This window comes from Camelina sativa, chromosome 19 (genome assembly GCF_030686135.1).
Source record: "Camelina sativa cultivar CO46 ecotype springtype chromosome 19, ASM3068613v1".
NCBI classification, from domain to species: Eukaryota; Viridiplantae; Streptophyta; class Magnoliopsida; order Brassicales; family Brassicaceae; genus Camelina; species Camelina sativa.
The window spans coordinates 8,323,473-8,344,001 of NC_141898.1; the positions used below are offsets into that span (position 1 = coordinate 8,323,473).

At 38.6% G+C, this 20,529-nt stretch overlaps 1 protein-coding gene and 1 pseudogene across 1 annotated transcript; one reads left to right on the top strand and one right to left on the bottom strand.

Annotated features, from left to right (window-relative positions):
* The first annotated feature begins 4,083 nt into the window (after positions 1-4,083).
* On the top strand, positions 4,084-4,819 carry LOC104767592 (putative F-box protein At3g17500 pseudogene; annotated as a pseudogene).
* A 534-nt stretch (positions 4,820-5,353) lies between these two features.
* Positions 5,354-9,786, bottom strand: LOC104765593 (CBL-interacting serine/threonine-protein kinase 1). The gene is made up of 12 exons (XM_010489336.2): positions 8,945-9,786; positions 8,777-8,839; positions 7,623-7,694; positions 7,394-7,501; positions 7,231-7,311; positions 6,951-7,130; positions 6,647-6,865; positions 6,449-6,553; positions 6,241-6,357; positions 6,074-6,136; positions 5,900-5,974; positions 5,354-5,791 (listed from the first exon to the last, which is right to left on the bottom strand). The coding sequence occupies exons 1-12, from the start codon at positions 9,155-9,157 to the stop codon at positions 5,729-5,731; spliced, it is 1,359 nt and encodes a 452-aa protein (XP_010487638.1). The 5' UTR covers positions 9,158-9,786; the 3' UTR covers positions 5,354-5,728.
* Between the last annotated feature and the right edge of the window lie 10,743 nt (positions 9,787-20,529).

Below are 20,529 nucleotides of genomic sequence, written 5' to 3' on the forward strand. Positions count from 1 at the left end.
TCCACAAACTGGAGGCGATCACTGGGTGGCGCTGCACGTGGATCTGATTAGGGGGAATATTGATTGCTATGATAGCATCGTCGGACAAGTAACCAAAGAAAGTGAGGGTAAAATATTTGATGCTTGTAGGACGTTTACGCGGATGATTCCAACAATGATGAACGAAAACGTTCCTCACGAATATCGTACACCTACGTACAAACAGTTTACCTTCAGGAGGAGGAGTAAATCCAAGGTCCCGCAAAACGTACAGGTTGGTGACTGTGGCGTGTACACTTTAAAGTTTATAGAATGTCTAGCGCTTAGTGTGTCTTTCGATGGAATCTGTGATCAAAATATCCAGGCTCTACGTGTTAAAATGACAGCAAAAAACTACGATGAGGCACCTGATTTTATGAATCAGTTTGCGTAAAAAACATTTGTATTTCTTTTGGTAGGACTTGTACTTGGATATGTAAAAACATTTGGCTGAGTTAGAGCATAACTCAGCCAGATTTTAATAACTCAGCCATTATGTGTGGCTGAGTTATGCTCTAAATCAGCCGTCCGATCTTACTCAAATGTTTTTTTCATAAATCAGCCGCAACATAACTATAACTCAGCCGTCATTACCTCTATAACGAGTTACGGCTGAGTTATTTAATACACGTCAGCGATTTCTGACATGGCGTCTGACGTGGCAATGACATTTTTATAATAACGTTTTTTTGGTAACATAAAACAATGGTATGCTGGGTATTTTAAAAATACCCAAAATATTCTAGTAATACTCTTTTTTAGCAGATTCTGCTAATATTACCTAAAATAATGTATAACATCTCAGTAAAATTTCTAAAAAGAATATAGATCTTTTATGTTCTTTCATATTATATAGATCTTTTCTGTTCTTCATATTTTCAATTTTTACCTGCGAATTAAACATAATATACTAATATAGTGAGACGATAAGCACATTTTACATGATTACATCCATTTAAATTATTATTAAATAACTTACATTTTTTCTTTGTTAAAATCCATGCTAACTGAATATATTTTTTTGACACATGTTACAATCAAAAAGAAGTAAATTAACATATATAAAAAAAAATGTTAGTTTTTTCTTTACACGTGATAACATCTAATTCATTGACACATATTTTTATTTATTAGTTAGAATTTTGACTTGAATTTTTATGAGATGATTCAATCTTTATATAATACGATAAGGCCTTTCAGTCCTATCAAAATTCAACCAAATCTAAAATAATTACAAGTTAATGTGAATTCAAGATTCAATAACCCTGAAGTCTAGCCAAAATCTATACAAAATATTTTAATCCTATCAAAATCCAACGAAATCTAAAATCATTAAAAATAAATTTAAATCCATGATTCAGTAAGCCCAAATTATGAACTCCTTTTTTTTGTTTTTGTCTATATATAAGACGAGCACGTCAAACAAAACAAAATACAACCCCAATCTCTAATTTGCAAACCCCTTCTACGTAGCTTCCTTCTTCCTTGTGAGATCACAACGATAACATTACGGTCTTCTCCCATGTCCGCTCTTCCAGAGGATTTGGTAGAGGAAACACTCTCTAGGGTTCCAGCTAGATCTCTCTTTCGATTACGGTCTACTTGCAAAAAGTGGAACGCATTATTACATGATCGAAGATTTACCAAGAAGCACTTTGATAAAGCAGAAAAGAAGTATTCGGATATGTTTTTGACGGATGTTAGGGTTTGTTGGATGAGTGACAATCTCCATGGACTTGACGACACCATTGATCCTTCTATAAAGCTCAATGGTGAACTTAACCTAAAAGGTCTCCTTTGTCATTCAGATGAAGTCGGGATTGATTTTGAAGTCTTCCACTGTAACGGGTTATTGCTAATCACCAACACTAGCACTACCGTGGTTTGGAACCCGTGTACGGGTCAAACCAAGTGCATCCAAACCAGAAGTGCTAACACTATACACCATAAGTAAGCTCTCGGTTACGAAAACACAAAATCTTACCATGATTACAAAATCATGAGGTCCTTGGATTATGAAACTTTTGAGCTTGAAATCTACGATTTTAATTCTTATTCATGGAGGTTCGTTGATAGTTTCGGTCCAGACTTCAAACTACATTTAGTTGGTTCTGGTCTGTATGTAAAGGGAGATACTTACTGGATCACTTCTGTCAGTGTCAACGTAGACGAAGAACTAATCAATTGTTTCTTAATAAGTTTTGATTTTACAACAGAGAGATTTGGGCCACATGTGTGCCTTCCGTTTGAAGGTTATAGGGATGACTGTGATGTGATGTTATTATGGCCTGTAAGAGAAGAGCGCCTTTTGCTATGTTTTCTCGGCGAAGATGCTATAGCCATGGATATGTGGATGACAAATGATATAACTGAGACCAATGTCATCTCTTGGAGCAAAATTTTAAGCATTGATATAAACACCCGCGCTCATGGCTTTAATAATGGTATAAGTAAAGCCATGCGTATCCGTATAACTTTTTTCATTGACGAGGAGAATAAAGCCACCGTGCTTAGTGAGAATGTACCCGATGCCAATGATCATAGCATTGTGGATCTTGAAGATGCCGATGCCGATGCCGATGACGATGATCACAGCATTGTGGATCTTGAAGATGCCGATGACGATGATGACAGCATTGTGGATCTTGAAGATGGACCCGTAGTTTGGCCACACATGTACTTTTGTTACGCTCCAAGTTTGGTTCGAATCTAGCAATATCATATTAATTTCTTCGTTTTTGTTATCATTTGTCTTGTCCTTCGACTAATTAATTATGGGGAAATCATCTTCTTCTTTTTTTTTTGTATCCCATCATCCTATACCATTTGTTACGTAATGGTTCTTTTCTTCTTAATTTTGCATTACTTTATGAGTTTATCCAATGAGCGCAAATCTACATGGACTTCACCTTCGCAGTCTAATAACGGACGATTTGAACGATCAATTCCTAATATCACAAATATTTCTCGGCCATGCATGGTTTTATATTATGCTTAACGAAGCGTAACACTAGACCGGTAAAACCAGGTTGATCCAACACAGTATACGTTACAAGAACAGCAATAAGATTGTTCTTGGGTACGAAAACAACAATTCTTGCCATAGCTACAAAATCTAAAGGTGTTGAATTTTTACGACTTAGGCTATCGAGTTGTAAGTAAGTTTGAAATCTATGAATTTAGTTCTGATTTATGGAGGGTTCTTGATGACGTCAATCCCTACCATGCCTCACAAAAAGAGAAGTGTTTTTGAATTGGGAAATACTTACTGGCTTGCTTCGGACGAAACCCGAAAAAAATACCTCATGCTAAGTTTTAATTTTTCAACGGAAAGATATCAACGCTTGAATCTTCTGAATCAGAAATCTAATTATCATACTGTAGGTAGCTCTATCGGTTGTTAGAGAAGAACAACTTTCAGTGTTAAATAAGAGGCTTGATAGTCATGAGATGAAGATTTGGGTGAAAACCAATGATAAGATTGATCAGACGACCCAAGACGATGGCCGTTGTGAAGGTTATATATAAAAGGCATCAATGAGACTAGCGGACACATAGTCGACATTATTGGAGAGGATAAATATTAGAGAGAAATATTTGTTTGAGATTCTCCAAAAACATCATACGGACCATTTATTTTCAACTATGTTCCAAGTTTGGTCAAATCCCCCAAGCAGTAATAATACCTAGGCGCAAAGGAAATATCGAAATTAGTTTGTCAAGAAAAAACAAAAAGCATCTGATCTCTTTTGTTTTTTCTTTGTCGTCGTTTTGATCTACTACTATTGATACGAGTCTTCTTTTTTTTTTTTTTTTTTTTTAATATTAATAACCTTCTTCGCATTACCTCCACGGCCGGCTCAAACTCAATATAGAGACCTTGTGCTATGTTCCTTTTAATTTAGTGTTCTTTAAAAATACTATAGAGTCTCTGTTATAAATAGAGTCTTGTATAGATAATAAATACTGAAAAATTTGGACCCTAAAACCAAAACCCTAATTGTTTATATATATATACTGTATATAGATCTCGAGCCGTCTTTACCAAAGATCACAAGATAAACAATGATGCTGCCGAATCTTCCCCCGGAATTGGTAGAGGAGATACTCTCTAGAGTTCAGGCGACAACTTTGAGTCGGTTAAGATCTACTTGCAAACGATGGAACAGTTAATTCCAAGACAAAAGATTCGTTGTGAAGCACAAGCACTTAGCGAAACAGTTCGGGGTCCTCATGTTGAAGGACTATAGAGTTTGTCCGATGAGTGTAGGCAATCTCCATGATGAAATTCACAAAAACGTTGCTGCTCCATCTATAGAACTTAAGGAGGGATTTGACCTAAAGGATTCTCGTTCTAAATCATCAGACCAAGTCGATGTATCCGAAATCTTCAGTGCGAGGGTTTATTATTGTGCACCACCAAGGACAATAGTCTCGTGGCTTGGAACCCTTGTACTGGTCAAACCAGGTGGATCCAACACAGTTTACTTAAAAAGAGAAACTCTATGTTTTTCCTTGGATACGGAAACAGCAAGTCTTGCCGTAGCTACAAAATCTTGAGGTATTGGGATGATGGCAAGCTATGCAAACAAGTTGTGGAGTTTGATATCTATGACTTTAGCTCTGATTCATGGAGGGTTCTCAATGACGTCACTTGCAACTGTATCCCGCAACTAAATGGCATGTCTTTGAAGGGAAATACTTATTGTTATGGTTTGTATAAGGACAACCACGACTATACATTTTTACTCAGCTTTGATTTTACTACATAGGTAATTAAAAGTCTCTGTTTCCCATTAAAAGTTGCGGTCACTGATCATAAAATTATAGCTCTATCAGTTGTTAGAGAAGAAAAACTCTCAATGTTACTTCAGCGTTATGATGCTCCAAAGGTGGATGTATGGGTGACTAATAAGATTGATACTAAAGCAGTGTTGTGGAGCAAATTCATTACGGTAGATATAGACAGTCCCCGTTGTTCTATGTTTTCGCGTTACGTGAGTTTCTTCGTCGATAAGGAGAACAAAATGGCCGTGGTTTGTGAGCCAAAATACAGTGATGAGAGAAACCACTTTGTATACATTGTTGGAGAGGACCGTGAATGCATGAAAATCCAATTTAAAGAATATCGTTTCTATCCTTATGTGAAATCATGTGTGCCATTTATTTTCAATTATGTTCCAAGTTTGGTTTGGTTTAGTCGATACAGATAAAGACGTAATTTCTTCAATCTCGTTACTCTTTGATTACTCGCTTCTTTGTACTACATTCAAGTTTCGACTTTAAAACTGAAATTGTTTCATTAACAAGACGCAAAATGTTGATAGGCCATGAGTGAGAGTAAAGTTAATTGAGACCAAGCATCATAGCATACTATTACAAATTTATATATGTGCATCAATGCATCGCATTGGGTATTTACAAAAATAAATGAAGAGATCTTCTTGGGATTTTGGCTAATAAGCTGATTTGCCACACCAAATAAAGAGCAAATACAAAGGTATTACTAGTGAATAAAAAAGCTCTAATTTTTCTTAATGATCTACGCCACGGTTTATACTAGTAACTAATGCAGTTATTTGCACTAATCATTATATAAATCGAGCTCCTTTCATATAAATATATAAAGATAATGAATTATGAACATGGATGGTGTACCATAAGATAAAAAATATTAGAGCTATATCTCTTCAGCCGAAAATACCAACACCTATGTTACTATCTCTTGCTCCGACGAGGATGTGCCCACATCTTTTAATAGTCTCTCGTACAACTGCACCCAAAAAAATTAACCTTCAGTTTTCATCTTTGATATGTTTGTTTAGTAGTCAGAAATCCAAACCATTGAATCTTAGTTAAGAAATGACAACTTGTAGCCTACCTGTCTATACAAACATGAATCCCCATAAGATTTTCTTAGCTCAACCATGTTCAGTGACGGCTTTATCTCGAAAACCTATTACAATAGGATAACAATTTCTTCCATTAGTTAAAACATAATCTTTAAAACAGTATAAAAAGTGAAATAATATAATGTAATTAGTAGTTAATATACCTCAGCTGTTACTGATAAACCAATTTGACCTATCTGGTTGCTTTCTTCTTGTTTTACTTTTAACTGAAACAAAATGCAGTTCCATGTTAGTGATCCTCTACAGCTTTTAAATTTCCAAAGTAGCTAAAGAAGAGACAGAACGTGTTGTGTTTCTTTTGAAGACTCACCTTCGCATGTCTCTTTTGTACACTGTATCCCATTTCTGTTACCGTTGTTTCTATCTTCTCCAGTAAATCTTTTGCGGAGCTATTTGAAGTGAATCTTATTCTCCTCTCTGATACATTCTGAGAGTACAAAAAAGTACAATTATTGTTATTACTATGCATTATCTCAAGCAGAGAGCACATCTTTGAAACAGAGTAAAAGACTATTTACCTCTTGTTCAAAGAAACCGGACAGGTCAAGAAAGGAAGACATTCCGATTAACTGAAACGCATTGATGATGGTTGGTGAATCACTACCCTTCCCATCTTCTGATCCCTACACCATTCAAAAAAAAGAAACAGAGAAATGAGCATACTGTACTCGAATCAAATGCAATTGTAGTAAAGAGTTGAGGCGACAGATTCTTACGAGTTCTTGAACTGAGAAAGCATCATCGTCTGTGTCAACTTCTTCTTCGTCATCATCATCATCGGGAATTGAAGGAATGTACTCGTGTTTGAACCACTCACTGGCTTTAATACCAACGACTGTGATCCTCGTGACTGGATTTGGATCGAGCATTCTCTTAATCATGGTTCTTGCACCTGGTGATAACCATCTTGGTATTGGTGGGTCTCCTTTGCATATCTGAAAAAAATATTTTATCAAGTTAGTTTCTTCAATATGTGTGTCTTGACTTGGAATATGTTTAAGAGATGATGCGGTTTTTTACCTTCTGGTAAAGAACCGCAAGGTTTCTATCGTCAAAAGGAAGGCATCCGGTTAAAATAACATACAAGATTACACCACACGACCATATATCTGATGCTGCACCATCGTAGCCTCTGTTAGCTAAAACCTCAGGCGCAACGTAATTAGGACTTCCACAAGTTGTATGCAACAATCCGTCATCCTACAATGCCAGAGAGAAAATTAGCAAATGGATTCAACAAGTTATGTTTTTGCTGTGATATATATGCTATGGTTTTAAGATCGTGATATTTTCTAAGTACCCTAAAATGCTGAGGCAGAGCACTGAGGCCAAAATCGGTGATCTTTATATGTCCCTTAGCATCAAGAAGAACATTCTCTAGCTGCAATATAGGAGAAAAAAACACATCAGGGCACTAATTCTATAGGGTTTTCATGATTTGAAAGATAGTGAAAAGCACGAACCTTGAGATCCCTGTGGAAAACACCTTTGCTGTGACAGTAGCTGATTCCATCGATCAGCTGCTGAAACATTTTTCTTCCCTCTGTTTCTGTTAGTTTTCCGTTGGAGACCTGATCAGAGTTATAATCAGAGTGTGAGTTTCGCTTAAAATTAGTAAAGGACACTCGTAATAAAGAGGAAGCTTTGGTTTGGTTTGGGCAGAGAGAGAGGCTAGTAAGTTAGGGGTCTTACAATTCTGTCAAACAGTTCTCCCCCAGTGACAAGTTCCATGACCATATTAATTTTCGTTTTGCTAGCCAATACCTGCATGATGACCATGAGAATCCAAAAGATTAGTCAGAAAAGAAAACGAAAAGAAACAAAAAAAAGAAGATTAAAACTGGAGTTGCATTCATATCCATAGATTGACTAAAAGACTTAGGTGTCCACAATTTACAAGAAACAGACAAATAAAAAGGTAACCACAACAGGACAGAGTTAGTCACGGCCTCAAACTTAGAAAAAAGTGGACCACGCACGAATACGTGTATCGAATAGGTGAAATCCACAATGTAGGTTAGGTTGCTTAACCAAAAAGTCAAGACTAATCATTTCATAAAAAATAATTACACGTCAACAATAAACCCCAAAGATACAGCAATAATCATGTGGAGTATAGAATAAATTTTAAAAATTAAATTAAACTATACATAAGATCAAAGTGGGTCCACATGATAAAAAAAGGTTAAAAAGGTACTAAGATTAAGCAATGATAAAATGATTCAGCGACAAATCCTGCATTTTTCACGATTAAGGACCCACCCTTGAATTGAATGGAATAGGTCAGATTTGTGTTACCGGCCATCCAAGCCATGAAAGCCAGCGACCATATCAAAGAAACTTATTTTTTTAAAAAATATATACTCCAAAAAATTGTAGCTAATTGGGAAACGTGAAAAACAAGGTTAACGAACATGTGTTTGGGTACGAAAACGAAGACCCAAAAGTTTAGTACAATTTTTTTTTTAAAGGTGATAAAAATCGAATAGTCTTGTAAGGATATTCTCAAACAGTACTCAAAGAAATCCAAAACAAAAAAAAAAAGCAACAAACGTATTTTATCCAAGATTTTAGATGGTTTTTAATCCTCGTCAGCAAGATTTGATAGATGAAAAGAAACTAAAAACAGTTTACTAAATTTTTAATCTCAAACATGTAAAATACTTTCTGTCATATTATTCAGGTAAGTACTAAAAATGAAACAGAACCTACACCGCAAGCAAACAAAAAAACAAAAAAAAAACACGAACCAATAATAATCCAAAAACATTGTTATACTACTAGACTAGTCATAATCACGCGATAAAAACCTAAAGATTAAAAATGGGATAAGCGAGCTAGCGCACCTCATGTAATCGAACAATGTTGGGATGATTTAGCATTTTCAGAGTCCGGATCTCTCTCTTTATCTGTTCACAAAATTAAATATAAATTAAATTAAATAATTGGATCCGTCAAACTCGGAGAAAAATATAGAAAATGGTAAAACGAAAAAAACGCAAGAATAGGGGAACCTGTAAAGAGAAGTTGAGATCGGAGATACGAGACTTGTCGATGATTTTAACGGCGAAAGAATGACCTGAAACGGTATCTTTAGCGAATTTAACTTTACCGAAATTACCCTCGCCGAGCGTCCTCCCTAGCTCGTATTTCCCAAGACGCATTCCCTTTCTCACCTCCTCCTCCTTCACCTTCTTCTCCTCCTTTATCTCTTCTCTTCTCACCATCCAATATCACTCGCTTTTAATATGTATTAGACAAAAGAAACCAAATCGATTCTTGAATCTCCTGATGACTTATTTCTGTTATGGTATGGATATATAAGGCTCTCTAGCTCTCTGTGCTGTGCAGGAAGAAAGGAGATATATATATATATATATAAGAAAACAAGTGTATGTAATATTCGAAGAGACGACGAAGAAGAAGAAGAAGAGAAGAAAGTGCCGGTTGAAATTGAAGAGAGGACACTACTTCTCTTATTGCTTCCTCTCTTTTTTTTTTTTTTTTGTCAACTGCTTCCTCTCTTCTTTTATAATATTTCACTTTTTCTTTTTTTAATTCCTCCTTTTATAATAATATATTTATCTCTCTTTTTTTTTTCTAAAGTAATCTTCTTTGTTCTGTTAGCCAGATTTTTATTGGATAACAACAATAAACATATTAAATAACCAACAATATAAATCTAACAAACTATACAGATATATTATTATCGAAATATCTTTTTTACGTACTATTATTGGGGATAAATTATTATTGGTCAAATAACACTCCTATTAAATTGAAATATGTCTCAGTTCATTATTATAAGGATTCCCCTTTTTTTTTCTTTTTTTGATTAAAATTATACGTATAATATACGCAAGAGTATATTGATTTGTCAGAATAATATGTTTTAGATAGGATGTATATGCGGATTTTTTATGTGTGTGTTTTGTGTGTTTGTACTTGTAACCATCTATAGGCCCACTTCATTTTGTTGCTGTTGTTTCATGTTGAATTTCTTTAATTATTAATTTTATAAAAGATCAATTACAAGAACTTGGGTTTAAGTCGGAAAGAAATGCTATATAAAAAAATTTGTCGTACTTTTATAGATCTTGTTACTGGAGCAGTTTTGATTTGGCATTCGGATTTTATAATTATACAAAGTAAATTAATCATTAATTTTTTTTTAATAAAATGTAAAATTATTCGAAAAAGTGTTTTTACATCAAGTGCAGCGGTTTGTAGTATGTGTTTTGCAAATCATTTGTTTAAAGTAAAGTAAAAGAATGAAAGTAGTGAAAATCTTCTTAGGGAGTAGCAAACCAAATCTCCAAACACTATGTATAGCTCCTGTCACCTTGCTTCCCAATAGATAAAATCATGTTGCGTACATCCTTGTCTAGCCATCGAAGTAGGTGAGATGGAGAAGTAGCAGGGTCCCCATGACGCCTTCCATTACGCTCGTTCCACAACGAGGACACAAGTAGCTGAAATGCATATCGCAGGAGGAAAAGACGGTGCTTGCCGAGAGATGTATCGGTGAGTAGGTTATGAACAATACCCCAATCAGAGGAATCATTAATTTTTTTAATAAAGAACTTATTATATACATAAAACTACAATTTAAAGTCTAACTATAGTTTCTAGAAATTAAACTCGAACGGTCGAACCTTGCTTCAAGTTCCGAGTTGGTTCTATAGGCCGACGGTATTCCGTATTCATTGTCGTGGTATATATATATATATATTAAGAGATAAGTGTTTTAGTTTTAATTAGACGTAGATATTCTCGTGCATGATTGATTAATTAGTTAAAAACATTTTGTTACGGTAGTGCTTTCCATTTGGGGAAGAAAAGATAACGCTATCAGAGTTTTATATTGTTTCTGTCTTTGTAGACTAATTATTTCGGTTGTAGACTTTTCAAATTTTTTAATTCAATTCACGATATCGTTTAGAAACACAATCGTTTAGGATACACTTTTTAAGTTTAATTTTTAAAAATATATTGACTACAGAATTAAGATTTTTTGGTGATTTTAAATCTCATTTCTATGTTTTTGTCGGCTCACGTTTAGATCACATGCATGGTTCCATTCAATTTATATGATTTCTATCTTATGCATATTTTGTATTCAAAAATATCATTTTTTTTCTTCATAATCAAGAAAAAAACCCCAAAATGAAACCACACTAATCTCTTGAACTTGGAAAACACCATATATGTACATACTTTCCACTCGATATACCTTTTTATTGCAAAACATAGGTCCTAGATATAGAGAGCACGGATTATTAAAGATTTAGTGGTTCTTAGTTTTTTTTTTCTTTTTTTCCTAAGTATCTTCTAACATTTCTTTTGGTAATTAATTAAAAACAGAAAAAGTCATATGTGTCTCATGTTTCTCAAGGCATACCTTTCCCAATTTTTTTATATGAAAAGTTGTAGAGATTTTTCTTTTAAGGTATGTGGCTGGAATAAATAGATAAATTATATAGAAGGAGAAAAGACCAATAATTTAAAATTATTCGAGGCTCGAACGTGTATGAATGGCCGGTGATAGTGCTGCTGCCGGCTGCCGCCAGTGAGTTACTTATTCATTGATAATTTAGTCAGTGCGATCAGAATTCAGAACCTCTTTTTTTTTTTTTTTTTTGTGTGTGTGTGGGTGTGTATGTAATATAATTTTAAATATTTTAAAAAGTTACACGAGGCACTTACTTAACTTTAAACCAAATAATATTTTATACCACAATTTTCTTATGTTCCATTCTTTTGTTTTTTTTTCTCTTTAATGTTAAACTAAAAAGATACTTAACCATTCATTAAGAAACATTGATAAGTGATGTGAGCACGGAAGAGGACTCGCGACCAGGAATGACCGTACCGGACCAAGACGCCCAGAACGCTGTCGAGACGCTCGTTTTACTCGCGGGACAACATCGAGCCGATGCATCAAGGATCATGCCAGGAGCCACTACACGTTCGAAGAGCTCGTCTAAGACCGCAAGACAGAAGATCAACCAGTTCGTGCAAGCCTTTGTTCAGGAAGACGACCCGATCAAAGTAGTTCAAGTGGAGACCGTTTGCACGGCCTTCATCCTTACCCAAAGATGAAGGCGACCAAGCCGTTAGGATCATGACCCGTACTCTTTTTTCTTACTCTGGGTTTGTCCCACGAGATTTACCGGAGAAGGTTTTAATGAGGCGACAAGTCCTAACGCAAAACTCCGCATTTTGAAGCCGAAGACATGGATCTTGCATCAAAGCCAAAGGACGTGTTATCTTTGTTTAAACGTTGCGTTTTGAACTTTGTCTAGAACTTTCTTTCGTAACGTTAGGGCTGTGTGACGTGTTTGTAGTTCTGTTTAAACCACTTAGAGGGCAACGTGTTCTCCATCAAAGGAAACACGTTAGGGGAAAACGTGTGCGGACCATAGCGAGTTCGCGTGTCCTAGGCTCCCTCTAAACCCTCATACTATTTAAACCCTTCTCTTTATTGTAAAATGCAGACTTGAATGAAATTATTTTCCCAAAGAGTGATTCTTTGTTTCTTGTCTCAACTCTCTCTCTTTAGTCTTAGTCCGGGACTAGCTTTTGAGAAACCCTAGTAGATTCACGAACTGGGTTAGTAATCTACTAGCTTGGTCGTATCACGAGTCGAGCCACCACTCATGTGTCGTCATTCGATCCACCCTCGTTTCCATTTCCTCTAGCTCACCAGTCCCTGGCTTGCTAGTCGCTGGCCATTCCCGACGAACCGTTCTGTACTGCTAACGCATGTATAGTCCGTTCGTCTGTGAGTCGCGACCACCGTACCAACTCATGTTTCCCTCGTCTGTTCATCACCAAAACTCGTTTCCCTCGTTTGTTACTTCTCCCCTCTCTTCCCCATCGTTTGGCCCGAAGGAAGTTTTCGCGAAACTAAACGACCCGAGGACCCGACCTTCTGTCCGTACCGCGAGCCGACCTGCGCTCATATCAGCTGGTATCAGAGCTAAAAGGTTCTACCTAAAGGTTGTATCTTTCTGAACCCAGAACTCGCTTCTATTTATTTAAAGTTTGAATCTTTAGTGTTTCTAGTAGTCTCGTTTGTTTTCCTTTGCTTAGTTAGAGTGATTGGTTTAAATTGTTTTATGCTTAGTATTGCTAATAGTTCGTCTAGATTATCATTTGTTCATCGTGTTCTTATTATTGTTCAACTTTGTTCTTGTCTAGAAACCGATAAATCGATGAAGTAGCTTGTTTTGCTTTTGTGTTTGTGTTGTGGTCCCAAAAGTTTGTCTTGTAGTGTTCTTTCGCTTTTGCTTTTGCTTTAGTCATAGGTTTCTTTTTGCTTTACTCAAGAATATTCGTTTGTTTTCAACGAGGTTTAAAATTGATCGGACAGCGCATCACGTACGGATCAAGACACATCACCATTGACCATCCGTACAACCAACATGGTCGAACAACAACATCAACCGGAGATCCCTTTACCACCACCGGAGATCGGCGCTACCTTGACGACCCTTCGCAATGGCATAGAACGTTTGACCGAACGGATGACTGGTCTTGAACTCGCTAACCCTCCAAGGGAAAACCACTGCCCATGCGACGTCAACGACAAGACCCAGAACGGAGCGACCAATCCGATGAAGATTATGAGCCACGTCCGAGGCGACGGCACCGACGCGACGATCAGTACGAGGACGCACCACGTCCGAACGAACCAGGACATAAGATGGTGGCCCCAACCTTTGCCGGCAAATCCGACCCAAAGGCCTATCTCGACTGGGAAAGCCGAATGGACCACCTTTACTCCTGTCACAACTATACGTAGCTTCATAAGATCTCTTACGTCGTGGCCCAGTTCACTGATTACGCACTTACATGGTGGGATCGTTTAGTAGCCGAGCAACGTCGCATCCACGACAGGCGGATCGCTACTTGGGAGGTCATGAAGGCCGTCATGAGGCGACGATATGTTCCACCGTTCTATCATCGAGAGCTCCAAAAGAAGTTTAGGAGACTCACTCAAGGCTCGCGGTCCGTTGAAGAGTACTACGAGGAGTTCGAGCACCTAAGCAACCGACTCCAAGTAGAAGACACCGGGGAGTCTCTCATGGCACAGTTCCTCGACGGCTTACAAGATCGGATCGCGCGAAAGGTCGAGCGACAGCCGTACCAAGGATCGAAGAACTATTGCATTTGGCGGTGCAAATCTTAGCCCAAATCAAGAAGAAGATCGCAGGTACAAGCCGCACCAGAGCTAAGGGAGTGCCTAACTGGTCACCGAACGCTTCGCCCTCCAACCGGCCACAAGAGAAACCAAAGACAGCCTTTGTCGACTCAAGGTTCAAGCCCAAAGAGCCAAACAACGACAACCGAGAAAGGACGACTAATGACATTCGGAGCAGGGATATTATCTGCTACAAATGCCAAGGTCGAGGGCATTATGCTCGAGATTGCCCGAACGCCCGAAACATGATCATCACCGAATCCGGACAGCCGAACTGGAGGAAGCTGTAGCCGAGCCGGAAGTCGGAGAGCTCCTGATGATCCGGCGTATCCTCAGCACCAGCCCAGAAGTGGACGACTCCAATCAGCGTGACAACATCTTTCACACGCGATGCACATAAAGCGGGAAGGTGCGTGGCTTGATCATCGATGGGGGCTCCTGCACGAATGTTGCAAGCTCATATATGGTCAAGAAACTTTCTTTGCCAACCACATGCCACCCCAGACCCTATAAACTCAAGTGGTTAGATGATAAGACCGTGACCAAGTCCTTGTCCCATTTAGTGTCGGGCCGTATAAGGATTAAGTCCTATGCGATGTAGTACCGATGCAAGCTAGCCACCTTTTATTAGGGAGGCCATGGCAGTTTGATAAGGGAACCTCACATTCTGGTCGCACGAATCAGTATACGTTTGTACACGATAACAAACGTATCAGTTGAAAGCCTTTGACGCCAACACAAGTTCGTGAAATGCAATCTAAACTGTGTAAGGATTCAGACCCTAAAATGAACTTTCTAATTGAATCTAGCGAAGTTAGAAATTCCCTTAAGGACTCCAACCAAGTTTTATTGATGGTCTTTAGAGATTTGTTGGTTAAAGGGCTTGAAGGTTCGATGGATGCACTACCGGACGTTATACGAGATGTTCTTCGACGCTTTGCGGACGTGTTCCCGGACAAACTCCTCGAAGGACTACCACCGATCCGAGGGATCGAACACCAGATCGATCTAGTTACTGGAGCTCAATTACCGAACCGTCCTGCGTACCGAGTCAACCCGGAGGAAGCCAAGGAGTTAGAGCGACAAGTAGCCGAGCTCATGTCTCAAGGATATGTTCGAGAGAGCCTTAGTATGTGTGTCGTTCCTGTCCTACTCGTGCCGAAGAAAGATGGAACCTAGCGTATGTGTGTCCACTGCCGAGCCGTGAACAACATCACGATCAAGTACCGGCACCCGATACCGAGACTTGACGACATGCTGGACGAATTGAGTGGCTCGAGCATTTTCTCCAAGATCGACCTCAAAAGCGGTTACCACCAAGTGAGAATGAAGGAAGGTGACGAGTGGAAAACCGCATTCAAAACTAAGCAAGGTTTTGTTGTTAGTGAACAGGAACTCAAGGTGGACGGCGAGAAGATTCGAGCCATCGAGGAATGGCCCGCGCCTTCCAGTGTTTCATACATCTGATCCTTTCATGGCCTCGCCAGCTTCTATCGCCAGTTCGTAAGAGATTTCAGTACGATAGCGGCGCTTCCTACCACGGTGATCAAGAAGAACCAGGAGTTCAAATGGGAGGAGGACCAAGAACGAGCCTTCAAAGAGCTTAAAAGGCATCTCACTCAAGCTCCCTTACTCGTCCTACCCAATATCAACAAAACTTTTGAGGTAGAGTGTGACGCGTCTGGCGTAGGCATTGGAGCGGTTCTCACATAAGGCGGCAAACTTGTGGTCTATTTCAGTGAGAAACTCAGCGGCGCCACTCTTAACTACCCTACGTACGATAAAGAGCTATATGCATTGGTTCGTGCCATGGAGACCTTGCAGCACTATCTTTTGGCCCGAGAGTTTGTGATTCACACGGATCACGAGACCCTAAAGACTTTGCGAGGGCAAACGAATCTCAAGAGGAGGCACGCTACGTGGCTGGAGTTCATTGAGTATTTTCCCAACGTAATCAAGTACAAGAAAAGCAAGGAGAACATCAGTGCCGATGCATTTTCACGACGATACACCCTGATCACCACCATGGACGCCAAGGTGTTGGGGTTCGAAAGCATTAAGGAATCATATGCCAACGACGCTGAGTTTGGAGATTGTTTCAATAACCACGGCAAAGGCACGTTCACCGAGTTCTACGTGTACGACGGATATCTGTTCCGAGGCCGACGTCTATGCATTCCAACCGGCTCGATCCGCGACTTGTTGGTCCAAAAAGCGCATAGCGGAGGACTGACCGGGCATTTTGGTATAACAAACTCTTTGGCTGTGCTCCAAGAACACTTCTATTGGCCGAAGATGCGAAGCAGGGTCGAGAAGCATTGCGGACAATGTGTCGTGTGTCGAGCGTCCAAGTCAACTACCCACTCGCACGGCCTATACACACTACTACCGGTGTCGACATGACCTTGGATAGACCTATCAATGGATTTTGTCCTCGGCCTGCCCCCTATAAACCGGAAGGATAGCTTGATGGTTGTGGTCGATCGGTTCTCAAAGATGGCGCATTTCATTCCATGTAACAAGAGCCATGACGCGGTGCAACTGGCCGACCTATTCTTCAGTCAAGTGGTTCGACTCCATGGTTTACCGCGAACCATTATTTCCGATCGAGATCCGAAGTTCCTTGGGAATTTTTGGCGGACCTTATCAAACAAACTTGGAACCAAGCTGCTTTATTCTACCGCCGCACACCCGCAGACCGACGGCCAGACCGAGGTCGTGAACCGATCCATTGGAGCCTTACTCCAGACGGTGATCGCAAGCAACAAAGGGACATGGATAGAATGCGTCCCACTCATCGAGTTCGCATGCAATCAAGTCGTTCACTCGGCCACCAAGAAATCGCCATTCGAGGTCGCTTACGGATTTAAACCTCTTATGCCGATGGATTTACTACTGTTGCCACCAGATGAGGTCAAAAGTCAAGATGGGGACGCAAGAGCTGAATTGGTCAAGAAGCTTAATGAGGAGGTTCGAGCAAACATCGAGAGGAGGACCGAACAATATGCACGATTCCCGAACCGCTGACGTAAACCTATGCTTTTCAAGCTAGGAGATTGGGTTTGGCTGCACCTAAGGCTGGAGCGGTTCGCACAAAAGAGGAAAGAAAAGCTTAGCCTGCGTGGAGACGGACCTTTCCAAGTCATAGAGAAGATCAACGACAACGCCTACCGCCTTAAACTGCCAGGTGACTACAATACGTCTACATCATACAACGTTACTGATCTTTTTCCGTTTGACGCAAGTGACGACGAAGAAGTTTTGGGGACAAAACCTTCTCAAGGGGGAGGGAATGATGTGAGCACGGAAGAGGACTCGCGACCAGGAATGACCGTACCGGACCAAGACGCCCAGAACGCTGCCGAGACGCTCGCTTTACCCGTGGGACAACATCGAGCCGATGCACCAAGGATCACGCCAGGAGCCACTATACGTTTGAAGAGCTCGTCTAAGGCCGCAAGACAGAAGATCAACCAGTTCGTGCAAGCCTTTGTTCAGCAAGACGACCCGGTCAAAGTAGTTCAAGTGGAGACCGTTCGCACGGCCTTCATCCTTACCCAAGGATGAAGGCGACCAAGCCATTAGGATCATGCCGTACTCTTTTTCCTTACATCGGGTTTGTCCCACAAGGTTTACCGGAGAAGGTTTTAATGAGGCAACGAGTCCTAACGCAAAACTCCACGTTTTGAAGCTGAAGAAGGGGTTCCCGGGTCAAAGCCAAAGGACGTGTTATCTTTGTTTAAACATTGCGTTTTGAACTTTGTATAGAACTTTCTTTTGTAACGTTAGGGTTGTGTGACGTGTTTGTGGTTCTGTTTAAACCACTTAGAGGGCGATGTGTTCTCCATCAAAGGAAACACGTCAAGGGCAAACGTGTGCAGACCATAGCGAGTCCGCGTGTCCTAGGCTCCCTCTAAACCCTCATACTATTTAAACTCTTCTCTTTATTGTAAAACGCAAACTTGAATGAAATTATTTTCCCAAAGAGTGATTCTTTGTTTCTTGTCTCAACTCTCTCTCTTTAGTCTTAGTCCGGGACTAGCTTTTGAGAAACCCTAGTAGATTCACGAACTGGGTTCGTAATCTACTAGCTTGGCCGTATCACAAGTCGAGCCACCACTCGTGTGTCGTCATTCGATCCACCCTCGTTTCCATTTCGTCTAGCTCACCAGTCCCTGGTTCGCTAGCAGCTGGCCGTTCCCGACGAACCGTTCCGTACCGCTAACGCCCGTATAGTCGCGACCACTGTACCAACTCACATTTCCCTCATTTGTTCATCACCAAAACTTGTTTCCCTCGTTTGTTACTTCTCCCCTCTCTTCCCCCGTCGTTTGACCCGAAGGAAATTCTCGCAAAACTAAACGACCCGAGGATCCGATCTTCTGTCCGTACTGCTAGCCGACCTGCCCTCACATCAATAAGAGTCTGTGATTCTACGTGTTACAGTTCTAGCTTCCTGTCTATAGTCTGTGACTGGTATAACAACAATGAGAATACACGTTTCGTCCTACATACATACGAGCCTAATTATAACCTTAATTAAAAGATATTAAATTTAAACTCACAACCATATATACCATATAATCTGACGACTAGAACAAACTTATACTACCATATATGACAATGTTCGGAAGCTCACAACCTAATGGTTCCGTTCACAAATAGCAGAAGATATTCCAAATATATACAGTATATCATATGTGATTGTCAATATATATATAATGTTAAATTAGCGGACCATCTGTTTTGAAATACACAAAATCGGTATTCTTCAAGTTTATCGTAATAACATAATTTGGTCCACACCGAAAATAACAAAATTTAATACGGTTTCGATTTTCCTAAGTTATAAAACCATGATTTGGAAATATTAATGACGTGGTAGGGAAAAAGAGAAGACAAGAATGAGATTTATGATGAGAGTGGAAGTAGCGGCAGTACCACGTGAATTCAACCAACCAACTGATGACTGACGGGTGTGGCCATTTCAGCCATGTGGTTGCTCTCTTCTTTCTTTTTCTAACCACAATTATTTTTATTTATTTTCTTCTCTAAAAGAGAGAGTAATCGAATTTTAATGTCTTTACTCAAGAGCAATCCTAAAAAATTTCTAGGCCTATAGACTAATCTCCTGAAATTGGAAAAAATCATGTTAAATTTCAAATTTCCGTGGTTAATGTTACTCGAATTCAGGTGACAGGATTTTTCTCCTTTTAATGTTTTATTTTTCATCGTTTTTTTTATCCTATGGTTACAATTAAATGAATATATGTTTAATACTTCTGAATATGTTTTCTAAGATTCATATTTATTAATCAAGCAAACAAAACAAAAATGTTACCAAATATATTTCTCAAGATTTGCCTAAAGATTTAAACTTTCATTTGCTACATTCTTTTAAATTGGTTTATGAGTCTTGTGTAAATATATATATATATATAATAAATTTCAACGTTCTCCCATGCACCTATGTTTCACCACAATTAACGTGATAAATACTATTAGGCTTTTATCAACGTTTCATCGTTTTAGGTAATATTTTATTTTCAGTTGTGCAATAAAATCTCAGAAATCACGATTAAGTGTGATAAATTGTCAATATTTTATTTCTTTTTACACCTAAGAATATATTTTTATGTCTAACAGTATATATTTTGTAACAATATATGGAATACTAAAAAAATTTATTTAAGAAATTGTATAAATCATTGGAATATTATCTTTAAGAAGATTTTTTAGGATATTCTTAAGTATATTCATATAGTCCACAGATTGACCAATTAATCTACAATGTTTTTTTTATAACAAACATATATTTAATGTATAACCTATTTTGTAACCAATTTATAAAAATTATATAGTGTACCAAAAAAGATCGTGTACTTCTGTTTTATTATATAGAGGATAAAATTGAATGGCGAGTCATTAACCTTATTAATTAAGGGTTACCAAATAGATTGTTACTTAGTTGGCCGGTGGATATATATAGAACTTCGTTTCTTGTGCTGTTGGGCAATGCCTAATTTGTTTAAATGGATTTATAAGTTTATTATATGTCTACTTTATCCAAGTGAGTTTTTTTTACAGTATATATATTTGTAAACATATTTAGCGAATTTGAATTCAAATTGTAACACAAAATTAAACAACACTAATGCATTATGTGATACAGTAATAACATTAACATAAACCACTAGGCTACCTATCCCGTTCTAACAACAAAAAAAAAAGAAGAAATAAAGCACAATAGCTAGGCAATTAGAGTAGCCACATCTTGACATTCTTGACCTCAAAATTGGTAGTTGAACACATATAACATCTTGTGTGCCCATGTTGAGAGTGATATATGTTATGTAATGGTATCTAAATTAATTAAGTGGCCCCTGTATGTAT